General features: G+C 38.1%; 1 protein-coding gene across 10 annotated transcripts in view; it reads left to right on the top strand.

Annotated features, from left to right (window-relative positions):
• Window positions 1–14772, top strand: part of Ccser2 (coiled-coil serine rich protein 2) — a 110610-nt gene extending 95838 nt beyond the window's left edge. For 8 of the 10 annotated variants that reach the window (XM_034497374.1, XM_034497379.1, XM_034497376.1 and 5 more), the window contains one exon: window positions 9886–14772. In XM_034497374.1, the coding sequence (XP_034353265.1) occupies window positions 9886–10683 (798 nt within the window). In that variant the 3' untranslated portion in view covers window positions 10684–14772. Of the gene's footprint in view, window positions 1–2765; window positions 2806–9885 lie in introns of all 10 variants that reach the window. The other 2 variants (XM_034497377.1, XM_034497378.1) reach the window with 1 other exon arrangement.
• The last annotated feature ends 5058 nt before the right edge of the window (window positions 14773–19830 follow it).

The following is a 19830-nucleotide window of genomic DNA, read 5'->3' as shown; positions in this document are numbered from 1 at the left end:
ATCTTTTTTTATTTCAAATAAAATTTTTATAGGCTACAGAAAATAATCTGTGTTTAGGTATGTAAAGACTCTTCCTGCTGTGTCTGTGGAGACTTCAGTCAAAAGTGGCATGAGTTACTCCTTCCACGCAAACGTCCCCCTACATTGGATTAAGAATGATGCAATTCCTGCTGTAGAGTAGGAAAAATTAATAAAAAAAAATTGCTTCTGGCAATATAAGATGTTAATGACAAGGCCAGATAGCTTTCCCTGCCACACTTGTGCTTCAAAATCATATATAAGAATGACTCCCATTTGTTGCTACACCTAACATCAGAATTTTCTCTTGCTTATGTTACTTAAAATGACTCAGTAATTCTCTGTATCTGTCTTCTGTGTAAAGCAGCTTACATGGAAAGGAATGGACACAAACCATATAAAGTACAACTTCGTCTATCTTAACAGTTCAGTTTCTGGATGTGTTTCTTGATGCCTAAATTTATATTCTAATAATTATATTTACCAGAATTACATTGAAATGGTAGAACTTATAGCCTGCCTGTTTTTCACAGCTTACTCTTTGCCTTTTCACTTTTTTTTGGCCCAAGAATTTTATCTCAGTGTCCATATCCTTAATCTAACAATTAAATACTACATTTTGGAAGTTATTTCCCAAAATATAAAGAAGCATATATACATAATTTATAAAATATAGCCATACATTTAAAAGGATAAACATAATATTGAATATGTAGATGTTTTATTTGAATTCTCACTTCATCTCCACCTAACTAATAGTCAGAGCTATTAATTCTAATTTTATAGTCATAAATGTAAATCAGTTAATCAGAGTAATGTAATTTGTTCAGGGTAAGCAAACACACTACAATTGAATTTCATCCTAAATCCAGAGCCTGCATCTTGCAATTTATTGTAGATGACCTTTCCCGTAAAATAAAAAATTTCCTCTGAAATACAATATAGTGGGCTCATTATAAAGGAACTAAAAGAACTAAGATAGTTTTGTGTCCTTCCTTGTAGTCTTTTATAAGGTAATAATCTTTTCTAGTTCCAGATACTTTTGAATCATATAAATAAACATGTTTCACATAGTAAACATGAAATCCTTCTTTCTTTGGTAGATGATGACAATGTATTTGAGAGTAATTATTATTGATCTTTTTTTTTTCTAGTTCACATAAATTACTGCAGTACATTTTATCTTTGTGTATAACCTAGTGCCAGCACTTCCTTAGGCAGAACCCAGAAGGAAATCGCTTGCTAAATGTTCTGTGTATTCACTATTGCCAGTTACCATGCATATTCCAACTGCCAGACATGCTGATAGGCTTGATTTACATGGCCCAGTGTGACTGACTCCAAGATGTGATGTCAGTCAACTCTGTATGCATGATTGCATCAGCTCTTATGTTTTTATGAGCAGTTAGCTTTGGGAGTGACTTTTCATAAAAATAAAATATTTTGTTGAAATGGAAACTAGGGTAATTTGGTAGAAACTGAACTAACTCAATTGTACATTAAGCCATTTTTTTTTCTGTAATATATAGCGTTTGTAGTCAATTTCAAATGCTATCTAGCATAGTTATTGGTTAATTAGAAATGTGTACCTAACTTAAGGTCTAGCAGAACTTCCCATAAACCTAGACATGTGTTAGTTTCTGTTGCTATGTGAACTTGTGGCAGGTGCGATATTTAGTATTTTCTGTCTGAAGCTTTTTGTGATACCTTCTCTACAGATGGTGAAAGTGTTTCTTTTGCAAGCTCTTGTTGCTGAGGTGTTGTGGCAAATCACACCCTATTGGTTACACTAGTGGCACTGTATTATTGTTAAACAATGCAGAAATTTTCTCCTACAGTACTCTACATCTGCTAGATAGATGTGATAGATTGTCTTAAGAGATGGTTACATGGAGTCAGTCACTCTCAGTGACTGTGCCTCTGCAATAAATGCAGTGACTCTTAATCTCTTTGATAAGTTAAAAGCAGTTAAGTCAATCTATGAATTCCATATTTCTGTAGTTTTAAGTAATATACATAATAATCATATGTCTTCTTAGTTTTTTTACGATCTGGAGGTGCCATTCTGAAATACAGAGGACAAAAGAGTATTCCTAGTTTCCAAAATCACCGGGAACTATGATTGGATTTATTTGAAGCTATTTATAGAGAGGCTTAGTTAAATATTTATGTCTTCACAGTGATGTGTGGAAGGTCATGTATCATTTATAACATCATTCCTAAGTTAAAAGTCCAGTTAGTTATACCTTTAAGAGATCTTTATTGCCATTGCAGCATTAGAAACAAAGTAGCAAGTACTAAATTTATTTAGCTTTATACTGTGCTATTTTTTTAAATTACTATTTTTTTTTTACTTTTTTTTTAATCTTCATATGGGATTATATGAGGCCTAATCTCCTTAGGTTTTTGGAATATTAGTATTAAGTTGTTTCAAAATTCTTTTCAGTATGTGTTTGGTAAAATTCAAGTGATCCCTTTGTGTAAGAAGTGTTAAATATACTTTTCTATGAGCATGAATATTTGTACTAACTTGTAAACCACTTTAGCAACAAAATATAAATATATCAAATGTGATTCATCATGTGCAAATATACTTTTTACAATGATGAGTACTGCTTTGAAAAACAGGCAGAGCAGATACCCTTGGCTGCTGCCCAGTCATGGCGATTCTCAGTGTTCTGTCTGGTCTCTGATGCCATTGTCCTGTCTTTTTCTTGTCTCTGCTCTCCCATTGTGCCATTGGCAAGGAGTTGAGAAGTTAGTCCATTACTTCTCTGACAAAGCGTGGTACAGTACAATTTCAGATTTTTCCTACCACCTTCCTCATGGTCACATTTTGCTTTTCTGTTTTCTCCCAGTTTGCATGGTGCATGTCAGAGCGTGCGTGCATGAGATTACAGGCATGTTACAGGTGGCTCCATTTCCATCTTTCCTTTAAATATTAAAGTGTATTTAATAATAGCAACAAACATGTATATAGCCCAGAAAATGATTGTAGGTATTTCATGTCTATTATATAATAGCAATTTTATACTTGATTATTTCCTGTTTTCTACTTTACAGACTGTGGAGCATTTTTACTCAGGTCTTGACACTTTTGCTGCCATTTTTTTGCTAGTAACTGGAGGGGAAGGATGCTTAGGAAATGCAGCATGATAATTCTAGAGACTTTGGGGTTGTGATGAAACAGTAATGATGAGGAGCTTCCCTTGAGGTTTCTTTCAGTGAGTTACCATGGAGCCACCTCTGTCCAGACAGACTGCTCCACCAGTGGGTTTGGGCTTGGTGTGCCTAATTGTTATCCTTTCTAGGTGAGAATCAACTCAGAAGCAAGTGGGAAGCTTTTCAGGAAAGCTATTGCCTGTATGATGGTATTGAATATATAGATTTTATGTACTACAACTTTCAATAATCATCTGATTATATTGTATATTCTGAAATCCCATGAATTTATAACTGGTAACCAAATAATATGACAGTGATGTTTTAGTGCTACATTTAAAAATCTCGGATGCTTTAAAATAGATCTTTGCCACTTGCCGACAAGGTATGTGAAATTTGAACATTACTTCATTAAACATCTGTGAAAAAGAAGAGGCTAACAACCTTCCACTCAGAGGCTCAGGAAAAGTAGCCAGCATGTGCGCAAACTTGGAATTGGGGTTTCTATGCTTGGGCAGAAGGAAACCCCTGCTTCCCAGTGTGGAGTATAACATTTCTCTAGTACTTGTAAATGCCTTGCATTGTGTTAAGGACCTGCTAGTCATGCATTTATTTGTAGAAATTTAATTACAAAATTTCATTTCAGGGCACTGTGATGATTTGCTCAGTATCTCACCAACTGTAAGGAATAGATGCAAAACTCAAACTAACATCACTCTGATTCTAGAAGCTGAGTAATTCAATGCTGTGTTTGACTAACTAGCTTCATCTGATAAGTTGTTCAAAATTTTAATATACTTTAATGTTCTAACTCTATTTCTTCTGTCAGGAAGGAAATAGAGCAGTCTTAGCTTTGATGTCATAATACACATAGCTACTGTTGATTTAAAACATAGCTGTGGCTAACTGATTGAACCATGCATTTGAACCTAGAAACCTCATGTTTTGTAGTAAGTAACTTATTTTCATGGGATAAAGATCTTGGCTATTCTACCAGGCCCAGTTACTAAAGACATATGCATGAACCTCTCCTGCTTACACTTTTAATATCATAGGAGACATATGTGTCAGGAAGCACTGTGCTAAGTGCTTCGCATGTATAGTTAACTCTTAACAGCTGGAATAGGGAAACAGCGAAATGCCTGTTGAGATAGGTTTTTCTAGCCTCCTAAGCCAAAAATGCCTATTTAATTTAAAACAAAACAAACAAAAACCACTTGATGGCTAAGCTCCTAGGTCATTATGAAAGATACTTCTGTTCAAGTTAATATGTAATTAACATCAAACATTTTAAGGAAAACGTGATTATTTTCTATTATCCAGACTTATTTGTCCATTAGCTTTTAGAGGTTGAATTTTATTTAATCATTCATGATTTATTATTGGCATAGCCAGTCATCTTTGCTAGTTTATGGCCCATTGAGCCATTCTTGAATACACAGCTAATATTCCCTTGCTGATTACATGGCAAGTAAGTATTCAATCGCCATTATGGAACAAATACTAGGAACGCTGACTGGTATGTAAAACAAAATGTCATAGGGCTTGCACAAAGAGACTCATTGTCTCTAGTTATCCTTGCAAGCAGTCCAAATAGGCATCTGAGGTCATCGCTAAAGACTACCATCAAGCCTTTGCACAATTCCCCAGTAGTGCCTATTGCTGACATTGTGCTTAACACATAACTGTTTACCCTGTGGAATTTGTAGAATCTATAGAATTTGCAGAGTTTGTAGAATAGTGATGTTTATTTAAAGCTCTTCTGAGACTTGCAGTTGTAGAGCCTAGGTAGAGGGTCTGGACATCAGTCTACATTTGAGAACTTTCCTATCAAACCTTCCATAAGTTCCAAGGACAGAGTACTAAGTCTCACTCATCTGTTACTACAGGAGGATTTCTGAATTCCCCGATGGTGCTTAAATTTTTGTTGCCTACTATTATGGGTCTTATGAGCATGTAAAGGCCATGAAGTGCAAGGACTAGTTGGTATTTCCTGGAAGACCTTGCCCAGATAACAGGAAGTACTGTGAATTTCCTTCTCCTCAAGTCTGACCTGTCTTACTGCCCAATAGTATGGTGATTTTACACTTAAAACTTTACTTGAGCTGTTGGTGATAGCTCAGTTGGGCTGCTGATAGCTTACTACCTGACTAAATACTTAGAGGTTCTTCCCCCCATTGTCTCCAGTGAGATCCTGAAGCAAGCACTCTGAGTCCTCAGATCTCTGATTAACATTCATTAGGAACTCTCATCATCCAGCATACTGAGTGAGGTAGCTTGGCAAGTGCTTGTTGGCACCAGCCTTGTCTCTCCCCCAAAACAGTGCTCTCTCCACATTGTCATAGCATCTAAGTGAGAGAACAGGATGGTTTTTGTTAGTCCTGGTCATGAAGCAGCACACGTCTCAGCAGTCCTTCCTTTCTGGTCTACCTGGCAATTCCTGCTCCCCCTTTAAAAACTCGGTCCAGCCATTTGTACATTTTGTGTGTTTTCTCTCCAGTTGGACTTTTATTTTCTTTTGGATCACATGTTGTCAGAAGTGGTTTTGTTGTTGAGTTTGCCTGCTCTACTTAAGGAGCTCTGTCAAGCATAGGGACTGTTGAGTGGCCACCTCTGGTTTTTCTCACTCTAGCACTATGCATTTTAATACACATAGGTGTTTTGAAGCTGTTAGCGGGTAGCTTGTTGTTAGTGCCAGTCTAGTCCATGGTAGGAGACTTCGCCCACTGTTTGACTCTTCTTGAAAGAGACTTTTACTCTTCATAATGGTGGAACTTCCCAAATTACAGTTTTTAAACATAAGGCAATCATTTTAGGATAGGGAAATTAATTATACTACTAAAAATAATTTTTATGAAATGTAAAGTTTACATTATTTATCTTATAAAAATTACTGTTTATTTCTAATTAGATGATAATTTAGACTTGATTTGTATAACTGTTTAATCTTATTCCCCTCAGATAAAGACTTAGCATGCTATATTTTTAGAAGCTGTGTCACTTTCTGTCAGTCTTGTAACTGGAGTTTTGTTCCATTGGATACATGCAGCAACCTTCTGCCTGCTGTGTTTCTGTGTATTTCTCTCTAAGAAGTAGGGAACATGAGTAGTCAGCAGTGTGAGTGGACGTCTTGTGTCCAGTCAGTGGCCTGCTCTAGAAGGGCGGCTCTGACTGCTCTGTCTTAACAGGAAAAGATTTTCTTCAGGCCAGGAGCACATTTTTGTTCCTAAGGTAGTAAACATTATTAAAAAGTCATGATTAAAAATTGTCACTTATGAAATAGCTGAGTGGAGTTAACAGACAACAGTCCAGATTACCTTACATGGATAGTTGGTTTTCAAAACGTCAGAAGTCCACAGAATTGACGTTACAAACATTTCTGTATTAATGTCCATTTTGATTAGAGACCTGTTTGCTCCTGACAGCTTCGTGTATTAAATTCTAAGAAGAAATTGAGCATCTTTGGAGTTACTCCAGTTGTGGTGAGACAGTCACTAGACAAGAATTGCCTCTTTCCATCTACAGACAAATTACTGTCCAGAAAAGGACACACTTGCAGAATAGTCGACTGATTATATCTGCCTAGACAGAGTAATCAGACCTTAATAATTCTGCAGCACTAAGGTCTGTCAGATGATCCCGGGCCAGAAGGCTGAAGATCAGATGCTCCAACCTTTTGTAGTATAGGGAGTGTTCAGGTGTTCAGCAGTCTCTATAAATTGGCTAAGTTTTAGAGGCTATGCTTTGTGCTTCTCACAATTATAGTTAACTCAGTCATTCTGGATTTCTGACGGGGTTGAAAACTTATAGTCTCATAGCCAATCCTGGCTATTTACCTTGAGAGAAAAGATTTTGGGGGGGGGGGGAGGGATGGTTTTCAGCTGACATTCATTCTAAAGCCAAGGAAAAAGCCAGGTTCAGAACTAAGTGTTTTAGTTAGGAAAGATGACAGAGGTTCTGGTTAGTCAACAAAATGATGGACTGGGTATTAGGACTATCTTGTACCTCACTGGTACAAATTGGCATAATTATGCTCTAATTGTATTTTGAGAGAAAAGTTTTATTTTAACAGGAAGGGTGATATGTAGGAGGAGCTAAGGTAGGAGGAGTACTGAGAGGAAGAGGAGTACGGAGAGGAGGAGAAGGAGAGGAGAAGCTAGGTGATGAGAGAGAGAAAGAGAGAGAAAGAGGGGGGAGACAGGGAGGCATATGTTCACGTGTCTCCACCAGTCAAAGATAGTTGATATATCTAGGTTGGGTAGTGGGTCACACCTCTGATTAAGCATTACCAAACTTATAAAGCCTTTGATTAACATTTTTAAAAAGTATATAAATGCAAAAAGGAAAAGGGGGCATGGGATAGGGGTTTTCTAGGGAGGGGGAATGGGGAAAGGGGATGGCATCTGAAGTGTAAGTAAAATATCCAATAAAAAAATCACAACCCCCCCCCAAAAAAAAACCAAAAAAAAATTTGTCACTTATATTTTCAGTTTTTAAATTGCTTTAAGATCTTTTACATTGGTATAAGACAACTTTATTCTGTTTGGAGGTGAGAAAAGAAAATAGAGGTCCCTGTGCTTGGCCATTAGTGCTGCTGTTTTCTAGACCCCGCCTTGGGGAGATCCTGACTTCCTTAGTATGGCCCTGTTTGATCTATTAAATCGTTTTGACATTTGTGATTACTTTTATATGCTTACTAGGGAAACCTTCAGGGAATCCACTGAATTTTAGTATTTTTCATGTTAAACATTTTATTCATCTCCATGATAATAGGTTATTAAAGTACCTACTGTCTTTGAAGTCTGGGATAGTTAGCTTTAGGCAGTGATTGGGTTAGCTTTATTTTAAACATTCCACAGTCAGAGTTAATCTTAGTATTTATTTCTTTGTACAGATTAATTTTGACTATTGTTTTGGCTTTTAAATAAGTTTTTTTCTTAAAACCTTAATGAATGCATACATGTGGTTTGATCATTCTTACCCACTCAGTTCTTCCACATCCCCTCCCAGAATTTGCCTTCATTTCTTCATCCCAACCTTGTATTCTTTTTTTTGAAGAGTAAAAATAAAATAACTTATCAATCCAATTTGTGTTGCCCATGTTCTCCTTGGTTTATAGTCTTCCACTTCAGCTTGGCTAATCTACCAGGAGTAGCATCCTTGAAGAGAATGAACACCTTCCCCTCAAAGCTGTCAGCTTGTTCATTGCGCCACAGGAGTTGGAGCTTGTGGGCCCCTCCTTCCTCCATGCTGGAGCAATAACTAACATGATATCTTATGATTCCTCCCCTTCTTTTAAAGTACCAGGCCGTCCCTTCTGAGCGCTGATCCTGTTCTCAGTCAGTCCTAGCCATGTCACTCCAGTCTGTTTCTGCTGACCCTGGGCAGTCACTTCCAGTGCTGGCCAAGGAGTAACAGAACACAGTGATGCAACCAGAGAAGTCCATTCCTGCAGCAGAGGTGCTGAAATGGCACTGTGTAGGTTTCTTTGTAGATTAGCATAGTAAAAAGTATTTTATTAGTGAAAAACTATTCATTAAAATTCACACTTTTAAACCCAAAGTATATGAAACTTTAGCCCAAGATATTAAATAGAAAGTATATGTCTGGGAGAGGAAATGGTTACTGATTGTTTTAACTGACCCCCATGTTAGTTTGTACCTTTTTAAAAAAAACAAAACAAAACAAAACAAAAACAAACAAACAAAAAAACCCTAAAAACTGGATAGCCAAAAATAAAGGGTCATATGTTCTCTTGAGTTCGTAAAGTGTTGTCTCAGTAGGTTACTGAAGGCACACAAGGCTACATAGCCTTAAGAACTTGTCTTCTGTGCTTGCTTTTAGTTCCAGGTGCTTGCATCTCTATACTCTCTCAGCTGTCACTGAAAAGACTTTTGGTTTGCTGGGGCTCCAAGGGTTGAACTTAGTGCTTTGCAAATACTGGGCTAAGTGTAAGCCCAGTATGTTTTTGTTTAAGTTATTAGAATTTCATATAAACTAATACAATAGTCTTTTACTCTAAATCTTGTATTTGGTAATTCTCAAAAGAGATATAGCATTTGACAACAAGCATTAAAACATGAATTTTAAAATGCATAATAGCTAGAGAAATGACTCTGTGGTTAAGAGCTCTGAATGCTCTTGCATAGGACCAGGATCAGTTCCCAGGCACAGGGAACCTTAGAACCGCCTGTAACTTCAGTTCCAGAGAATCTGATGCCCTAATTTAGCCTCTACAGTTACCAGGCACACACATGGTGCACATATACACATGTATGCAAAACAATGTTTATAAAATAAAGTGGGTAATATGCTGAAGGTTACCTTTAGATGTGAGTACCACCTATGAAAATTAAATCAAAGTGCTACTGAAATGTGCTCGGGATCCCTTGTAGGTAAGGGTAGTAAAGACAATAAATATAATGGTGCAGGGATTCCCCCCTTCAGTAAATACTTCAAGATTTTCTTTTGTCCCATTTAATTTTGGATCTTGTTCAGTGTTTGCTGCTTGTATCATTTTTGTTTGCATAATCATTTTTATATGTGTCATGAGTTTGCTTGGATATAGCAATCCATTCTTTAAGAAATCACATATTTTCCATATTAAAGTATAAGTGGCAGTTTTGCTTAATTATAATTAAACTTGCATTAATTCTTGGTAAATTTTTAATATAAATTGTTGGTACTGTTTTTAAATTTTAACAGCCTCAAGTACTACAGCCTTCCAGCAGCCTTCCCAGATCTACAGACCACGCCCAGGGAAAATTAATAAAGTCACAACGTATCGAGGCCCACAGTGACTATGCAGTCCAAGGCATGTGTCCAGGTGGTGCGCATCCAGATGGAAGCTTTACACATGGCTTGCAACAAGACAGCAGCCGTGGTTTGGAAGAGCGTCCTTTTTCGTCAAGCCCACAGTTCCCAGTGGATGTGGTGAAGGACACACCTTCTGAAATGAACCTGAGCATGACTCGGAATGCTCAAGAGCCTTATCATTTGGCAGAGAAAAAACCTAGTGACATGCAGTTTGTAACTCCTCCTCCTCCTCAGACCCCTTCCCAGTCAAGTACAGTGGACCAGACTAAGAGGGGTGGAAGAAACCAATGTCCTCAGCCCAAGTCCTTGCAGCTTTTAAAGCCATCCAACTTGAGTTCTTTGACACCTCCTTCAGATTCTGACTCATCACCAAGTAGAACTTCCACATGTAAGAAGGCACCAGGAATCACACCATGCAATTCAAAACATCAGCCAACATCGAATCAAAACAATCTTGCAAATCATTTGAATCTGAAAACATCTAAACTCCGTCCCCCTTCTGGCTCTTTCAAGCAAAAACAAATAAGCAATCCCCAAGCAGAGCCTCAAAACTTCCAGGCCAAGACAAGCATCCCAAGGCCGTTATCACGACCGAAAGAACTGCATGCTCCACACAGCAGTTTGCATTCTGGGGATTGTGTAGCCTCTAATCGATATTCTCGTCTTCCTAAACCAAAGATACATTAAGTGCATAGCCATCACTTGCCAATTTGTCCTTTGAAAACAGTCTGCTCTCTAATAGCTTTATGTGCAGCTCAACACTATGTTGGAGGTTCTATTTCAGCAAATCTTAAGATTAAAATGCAGAAGCTTCTACCAGTTTGGTTCTTCCATTTTATATCCTGGTTGAATTATATACCATTTGCACATACTTGTCTCAGGTAAACACAAGTTTACTTATCCATCTCAGAGGCCCAAGCCCCTCCTCATGCTATCTAGCCCTCTTTCTACATACCAGAAAAGTCAGAATATTCCATTTATCAGGCAAGATGTATTCTTGGCTGATTTAGTCCTGTTGTGGTACGTCATAACTGGTTATCAGAATCTGACCCCTATGCTTATTCCTCTTGTGAGTATGGCTGCTATTTTAACTAAAGGTCCATAGTGCTGATGGAAGGTAGTTGTCTGTAAGCAGGGTTCTGGCCAGGTTTTGTGTATTTATGAGGTCTATGCAAAAGGTCCCCAGTAAGGAAAGACCAGGCTTTTAGTGGAGGAGTCTTTACCAGTTTTATCTCTCCTTTCTAGGATCAGTAATCTAGTCCTACTGTTTCTCCATTTATCAGACAAATTCCCATGCTGACAGTTGTCATTATTTTATGTAAACCAATTCTATGTTGCTATAACATCTTGTTTTACACACACATTTACTATTTGCTTATATTGCTACTGGGTAAATTGGAGAGCTTGAGATGCCTATGGTATATCAGTTGTAACCTCTGTTGGGGCTAGAATTTTGTGCTGGTAATTGAGTTTTCAATCTTATTAACGTATGGATCCATCATACTACTTCCAAGTTTCTATAACATACATTGAAATTTTAAAATTCTTTATTATAATATTTGTATTTATTGACATTTTCCTAATGTCTGAAGACTGGAATAATGGACTTGAGATATTTGCACAAAATTTTGATGGGATATAAAAGAGGGTTTTAAAGCTTATTTTCTATAAAAAAATGAGTTAAAACACTTTAAGAAAAATATATAAATTTATGACTATCATAATAAGTCACTTTTCTGGGTTTCCTAAGTTTCTCTTTTCTGTTAGTGGAAGGCTGAATGACAGTTTCTTGAAAAGTAGATTTGAGGGAAATTAATTTGTAGGTAGGAAAGAATACTTTCTTAAGAGAGATTATTCCAGATGTCCTATGGAAGGTAGCTGTGGGTTAAGAGAGATTGCTCCAGATGTCCTATGGAAGGTAGCTGTGGGCCTCCAGGTAACCAGCTGTGCTCCTGGCCACTTCTCAAGCAGTAGAGTGAATTTACCTCATGTTTGCCCAAATCATGCCATCTTTAGGCTGGTCATAGCTTGTTTAATTCACATTAAGATTTCTCAGAAAGATAACCTTTCTGATCAGTATCTGATTAGCTGACCAAAAAAATGTATCAAAAGAAATGATGGCCAAACCAATTAAATGACTTTCTTTTTAAATGTACCTAGGTTACAAAGAGAAACATGGCATCAAATGCATTAGTGCAAAATTGCAAGGTCACATCTGCTGCCCTTTGGGGGCCGTCTTCCCTTAAATGTCAGAGCCCATCAAGTGAATTTGCCATTTGGAGATGCAGACCTTTTTCTAGTGTGGGAACAGGCAAGCATAGTCTCACACCACAGCACATTTGTCAGAGGAAGCTCAGGACATGCTGCACATGGGCGAGATGGGATGGAGTCATCCTTGCTGTGGGCAAAAGCACTTACTCTTTATCATGAAAGGGAGCCAGGCTGGCTACAAGTATATGTGGGCACATACGGTTTCTCCTTACGGAGAATGAAAACTAATCTCATGTATTGCACATAAGCTACAATAATACTCTATTCTCTGCAATAGAACATACTAATTAATGTGTTAGGGTTTTTATTTTTTTCAATTAGAGACTTGTATAGATTTTATGGAATACTTCCACAAATTGGTTTATCCTTGAAGTAAAGTTTGAATTTTTAAATTTATTTATAACCCTTTTGTCTGAGGGAGATATCTTTGGTGTCTATTATATTAAATTGTTGCGTCCAGTAATTTCTCTATTCTAGTCTTTGTTCCACTTTAATTATTTTCTCCCTAGTAAGTTTGTAGAACTATGTATCCACCAGTTCACCCTCTTTATACCTTTGTTGGGCCTTAGTCTTGATAGAAGATAGGCAGGCTTATCAACATATTTTGTTTTCTTTGAGATAAGAGCCTCACATAATGCCAGGCTGGTCTCTAACTCACTGTGTAGCCAAAGATAAACTTGGATTTTTTTATCTCCTGCCTCCATCTGCAGAGTGCTGAGATTTCAGGCGTGCAGCCCCACACCTGGTTTTGTGTGGCACTGGAGACTGAATCTAGGGCCCTGTGTGTGCTCGGCAGCCACTCTACCAAGTGAGCTGCATTCCCAGCCCTCGTCAGTATGCCTTTGAAGCATGATCTATGCTTCAAGTATATCACCCAGAGAAAATATCTAGGATGCATTTACAAATAATATAGACTATTGGCCTGCAGTTTTCTGGAAAATCTGCAAGAATAACATCATCTCTGCTCCTAGTCATACTACGCAGTCCAGATGAGGGCCCAGCACTGCTGAATAAGCAGACGTCATCTTCTCAATGTGGCTCAGTCTCTTGAATGCGCCTGTAAAGCAACAAAACTCACTGCTGACTGTCCTCTGCAGGAGCATAGTTTACTCAGTGTTCTGTCAGTGAAGACAGTGGGAGGAGGTGAATTCTAAGTCCCATGAGTGAGGCTGGTTAATTTTCACATGTATGAAAAAGAAAAGAATATACAGAATTAATTACTTGGCTTTTTAACAGGATGCTTGGCTGTTTTTTGAGCTAGAGTTTTGCTATGTAGCATTGAGTTTGTTCCAGGAAAGCTTGGTCTAAGATGTTCATTGGCATAGGTACAGGTGATTTCAAGACATCCAACAAAGGCTTATAGAGTTGTATCATTGGAAGATTTCTAAACACAGAGACTTCTCTACCTGTCACTTTTCTTTTGGGTCTTATTTTTTATTCATGCAGTGTTTTCAGGCACATTGACTACTGTTGGCTGTATTTATATAGATGTTAGGGAACTTACTAAGCATTTTAGTAAGTAAAAATCTGAATATGAGAGAAAATATCAGATATGCACTTTAAATGAGCTTAATTGCTTGCAGTCGTGCCTGAAAAATCAAGATGCCTCCTCTGGGTGTGGCTTTGTTTAGTAAAATGAACGTTTCTGTAATTGTTGCTGTTTGAAGGTAGCTGTACAGCTTTTCAGAGAACTGTATCCCAGCATGCCACTTTGCCCATGATAGCACTAAGTTTTCTTTGAATGTCCATCATCCCCTTAAGTATCTTACTCACTGTATCAAGACAACTTGATCCCGGTAACTGTCACTTCCGAGGTTCCATGCCCTAGATGGTGTTCCAGATGCAGGTGGCTTCCTGGTTTTACCACCAGAGTGTTCCTACCAGTTTCCTGAGTTGCACTTTGGGGTCAAAAGTGCAACTTTTGTTCAGTAAGACTGCAGCACCATTTCCACTCTCCATTCCCCACAGCAGCTCCCGTGTCGCTGAGCTAGCGTGGGTAGTTGCGTTTGCATGGGTATGCACACATTTGAAAATGAGGTATAGTCGTAATATACACACACGCAGTTTTCCTTGGAGATGATCATCTGCTCTTTTCCTCATTCGGATGCTTGAGTTCCATTTCTGTTGGTCTTTCCATGGGTCCCTGTAACTTTCTGCTGCAGCAATTTGAGAGGATACATTTGGACAAATGATTATAAGGTCCCTATAATTATGTAATTGATTAAAGATTGTGTCTTCACCCTGTTAAGTAAAAGCTGCCCCTTTCTTCCTGGTAGAGCATTGCCTTGATGAGTAATGCTGGCCTTGAGAACTTGGTCATGATGGACTGAAACCAGAAACAGTATCTGCAATGTTCTCCTCCCATTGATTTTACAATCCAGTTCAGAGTACATAATGTATATTAGAATTTGCCTGTAAAATGAATTATGGAAACCAGATGTAAAGTCTCTTTCCTGAAAGTGTTGACTTAGTAAATAAAAAATAAAGTTCATAATTATAAAAATGTGCTTGTCTCCACAGTTTGTTTTCTCTGAACTCCTTTCCCCACTAACATACAGAATACTGCTATTTTCAAATTCTGACTTTCATTTACAAGCTCCCTCCACACACGTTATACCTGGGTATTCCAGGACTTAGCAGTTGTACCACGTCCTCACTGATTGCAAGTCTCGTGCCTTGGTTTCTGTCTAAATAAATATCTGCTTTAAGAAAATATTAGGATGGATCATGATAGTCTAAAGAAACTACTTCAATTACAAACCTATACAAGGAAGAAAATGTCATATTAATTTTCAGTCATTTTTGAACAGTACATATACAAAATTCCTTGAATGAAAAACTTATTTAATATAATTTCACATACAAACAGGGAATATATAATTTGTATTTTCTAAACATATAAGCCATGAAAAACTGATATAAGGATAATATCAACTGTATTAATCTAAAGTAGAGATTTATATGTGTATGTGTGTACATTTATATATATATATCTCCCAGAAAGAGTTCAGGGACACCTCATAACTAAGTTTGACATTGGCATTTTCTGTGCCAGAAGGTAGTACCTCTCTCACCTGTGAGGCTGTCTGATTTACCAGTGAGCACACAGTGACTCAAATCTTGTTCAACTGGGCATGACCACTTCAGTGTCTTCACTTAATGCTGTTGGTTTTCTGTGTTCTATTCTAAAATTCATCTTTCTTGACAGAACAGCCAAGCAGAAGTTAGTGGCTCTGTCTTCCAGTGTTGAGTCTGAGGTGTGGTGATGTATGGCTCTGCTGGCTGCTGTGTGCTCAGGTGACTCAGTGGGTTCTGTCTGTGCCTGCAGCAGAAGGCTGGTTCAGTTTCAGCATTCACACCATTCACTTCAGGAACAGTGGTCCTTCCTTGTGTTCCCTGTTTAACACAGCAGGAAGGCGACATGATGCTCACTCTATCCAGGTTCATTTATTCTGTGCTTTAATTCCCACATGCTGTTCTATTTTATTTTGAGTACCATGCCTTCATTGCCCTCTGAAAATAGGTACACACACAGAGACACACGAACTTTTTAGCCACATAAAAATAGTAGCCTGCTTTCTACTGTACGTTCTTAAAATTTAACATTGAGGTTTCTCAGCCCTTTTAAAGTAACTTCCCTTTTACCACCCCATGTCAAAGATCTCACTGAAGTCTTGCTATGGTATTCAGATTCAGGTTCATTTTTTCCCCTCACCTCATTCTCTTATTCAGACACAATCTAGGTATTTTGAAAATCTTTCTCCCCCCTCTCTCCAGGTGAATCTCTGAGGAGAGCCTTTTCTCTACTGATGAATCATCTGCCCATCATCACTCCCCTCCACTTAATGTCTACTCTTTGTAAACATGATAAAAGGAACTTCCTCACAGGCTCTTTTCCGCCTCCTTGGCTATAAACACGGAACTACTGTTTCCCAGATTCTAAAGTATGACCTGTAAAATCATTCTCAGTCATGTTGGTCTAAGAATTGCTACAGAATGGATACTTTCTACAACATAATCATATCTCAGGGATCTATCACTGCAGTGAAAGGAACACTATGCTTGCTGTGTGCCCGGCCTTTGGGGTCTTAAGGGAGATCCAGAAGCACAGATGTTGCAGGCCAGATAATACACAGAGCTCAAGTGGATACTACAGGTGTTGCCGGCCACCGAGGAACTTGCTTTGAAAATTGATGCTTCCATTAATAAGAGTTGCATTGGAGATTTTTTAAAATGTTGGCAAAAATAAGATCATTAGCACATACCAACACATTCACCAATCTGAACCTTTTGTTCACATTGTTTACAATAGTTTTAAATTACAGTAAACTAAGTTTCCATGACAAATTGTAGCTGATGTCTTGTACCTGTATGAATGACTAAAGTAGATCCAGTGCAAATGTGAGTTGCACTGATAAAATTAATAGTCTGTGATGGATTATTGCTGTAACTCATTTGGTTTGATTTTGTCACTAATGAGATGTGCTTATGAGACTGTCAAGAGGCCTGGTGCTGTGGACTGCTTTGGCTAGATCCAAATCCAGGAAAGGACTTGGGCCAGCCATGGGTACCTGTGAAGCTTCAGCCTTTGGCTGCTGTTATTCTAAGAGAATTTGTCTTGGGCAGTGGAGGAGGCCAGGAATTCAGTAGGAAAGCCCAGAGAACCACAATTCTAAAAGAATGAGGCAAAAAGTTACAGCACAAAACAACTATAGAAGTACGAAGAGTCAACAAAACATGGCACTGACCCTGGCCAGCGGTTTAAGAGATACATAGTGCTATAGAATTCTGCTCATGATACACCTTTGTATTCAAAGAATGTGTGGAAAGCCTGAAATAACCCACACCTCAAGAGGATGGCTAATTTACACACACACACACACACACACACACACACACACACACACACACACACACCACACACACACACACACACACACACACACACACACACCACACACACACACACACACAAATAATTTCACAGCTAGACAATGGTCTTAAATATTTACCAGAACATTCACATTATATTCACAGTATTCAAATACCTGTATTATAACAATTCATAAGCAAGTTAAGAGATAGGGGCTTGTGCATTGAAGTCTTGTGCATATGCTTATAAATACCTGCATGAAATAATAATGGTACAATTTTACATAGTTTACATTTGTGTCTTTACACTTACTTTTTTCATAGGACTCCTTTTTCTCTGCCTGTAATAACATGGAATTGTGCAGGCTTCTTGGAAAACAGCTTGACAGCTTCTTGAGAGAGTAAACATAAATGTATCTCACATCCTAGTAATTCTATTCATAGGTGTATTCCTAAGAGAAAGAAAAATACACCTATATGAAGGTTCAATCTCAGATGTTATTGGGATATCTATTTATAATAGCCCTAAATGGAAAATAGGTAAATATCTTTCAGTTGGTGAATAGATAGACAAATTGTGTATGCCCACACAATGAAATACTCTTTAGTAAAGAAAGAAATGAACTGACATATGCTATAGCTTGCTAAATGGGAGAAGTCTAACATAAGATACTACATTATGTATGATGCTATATCTAAAAAAAAAATAAAAGTAGAAAATGTATGAACACAAAAAGAAAATGTGGTATCTGACAGGCATTAATACATGAGTATGTGGGTCTTTACTGAGTGATAGAAACATTTTAAAGTGGATTTATAATGAGCTCTGTATACCTGACAAACTAAGATGTTTTTGAACTATATACTCGGATTAGGTAAAGTATATATACAAAAGATAAATCAATGAAGTACAATTGTCTTTTGGTGTCTGAGGAAGATTGGTTTGGGGCTCTTAATACCCCAATACATGAGTGCTCAAATTTCTTAAACAAAACCACACACTGCTTACATATAACCTAAACACCTTCCATCATGTACATTGTGACTTTGAGATAGTGCTCACAGTGTTTACTATGCTGTAAATCATATGCAAATATATGCATATTATATGCATAAAGTCTGTACAAGTTCAGTAAAGGCACAGTTTTCCCTCTGGAAGTTTTTGAAACATTGATGAGAAACCCATATGTATCATATATACACAACACACACACACACAGATACACATATGACTGGCTGTATCAGCTTAGGGAAAAAACAAAAGTACAAAATGAGAATAGACAGCTTTGGAAACCATTCTGTTTCCAAAGTGTGTATGTGAATATATATATTGATGGTTGGTATATACTTGGCCCAGAGAGTGACACTATTAGGTGTGGCCTTGTTAGAGTAGGTGAGTCACTGTGGGTGTGGGCTGTAAGACCCTCATCCTAGCTGCCTGGCTGCCCTCAGAACAAGAGTTGGAACTCTCAGCTCCTCCAGCCTCATGTGTGCCTGGACACTGCCATTATGTTCTCATCTTAATGATAATGGACTGAACCTTTGAACCTGTAAGGCAGTCCCAATAAAACGTTGACTTTTATAAGAGTTGCCTTCTCATGGAGTCTGTTCACAGCAGTAAAAATTCTAAGACACATACACATACGTAAGATAGGAACATCTACATATATATAATATGTGTTATGATATATGGGTGTATCAGTTTAGAGAAAAATCAAAAGTATAAAATGAGAACAGGCAGCTTTGAAAACCAACCCTACATAAAGATAATTTATCTTCTCACTAGTGAGTCTGGGAAAGTGGATGGGCCCAGGGAACAATGCTTTGTTTGAAAGGTGTCTAATTCTCAAATAATCTACAATGTATAATATAAAGTACCATATTTTCTGACCTGGTGAGACTACTAAAGGTTGGAGAAACCCAGACCACACAGCTTAACAGGCACCAAGAGTGCTAGTCTCAGCTTCTTCACCTTCAGGCAGAAGAGGGAAGAGAGAGCATCTCTTTGTCACTTTTCTCAGCCCCTGCCCCTTGCAGTCATACATGTGAAGATACATGCCTGGCCCTGTAAAAATCTCTTGTTCCCATCAGGACAAATGAAGAACAAGGCAGTGAATAGACACGGGCAAGGAGCGTTATCTTTGGCACTTTGAATCTCTTAAGTGTTGAGTGACAGAACAAGAGCTTGTTCCAAAACAAAGGGAAAATGCTCATTTTCTCCAGCAGAAGAAAATAATGGCATAACTTCACTAGACATTGGTGAGACTGGCCACAGGCCAGGGAGCATCGAAATGATGGCAGAAAAACAGCTCCCAGCGAGAGAATTATATTTCTCTACACAATATATGTCAACAGTGGCCTCCATTTTAGCCTGGTAGCCTGCCTTGCCCCCTACTGCTTCACAGTATGCAGTCAGTAAGCCTGTAACTTTAAAAAGGAAGCTCCAGGAAGCATTATGCTGATGAGAGCTGGACTGACCAACAGTCTCTGCTTGGTGTAAATAAAGAACATAAAGATTAGGCTCTCCCTCCTTGGCTCAAAACCAGGCAGCAGAATCCGGTGGCCTGCCCTTCAAGTCATCAAGCTTGGGGGGTGGCAGACACTAGTGAACAAAGACACGGAAGCCTCAAGTCTTCAGCCAAAGGGAGTTGTGAGCCAAGCAACCCCCTCCCCCTCGTTTGGCCTGTTCTA

Source organism: Arvicanthis niloticus, chromosome 3, assembly GCF_011762505.2.
Source record: "Arvicanthis niloticus isolate mArvNil1 chromosome 3, mArvNil1.pat.X, whole genome shotgun sequence".
Lineage (NCBI taxonomy): Eukaryota > Metazoa > Chordata > Mammalia > Rodentia > Muridae > Arvicanthis > Arvicanthis niloticus.
This window is presented reverse-complemented; position numbering and strand designations above follow the sequence as displayed.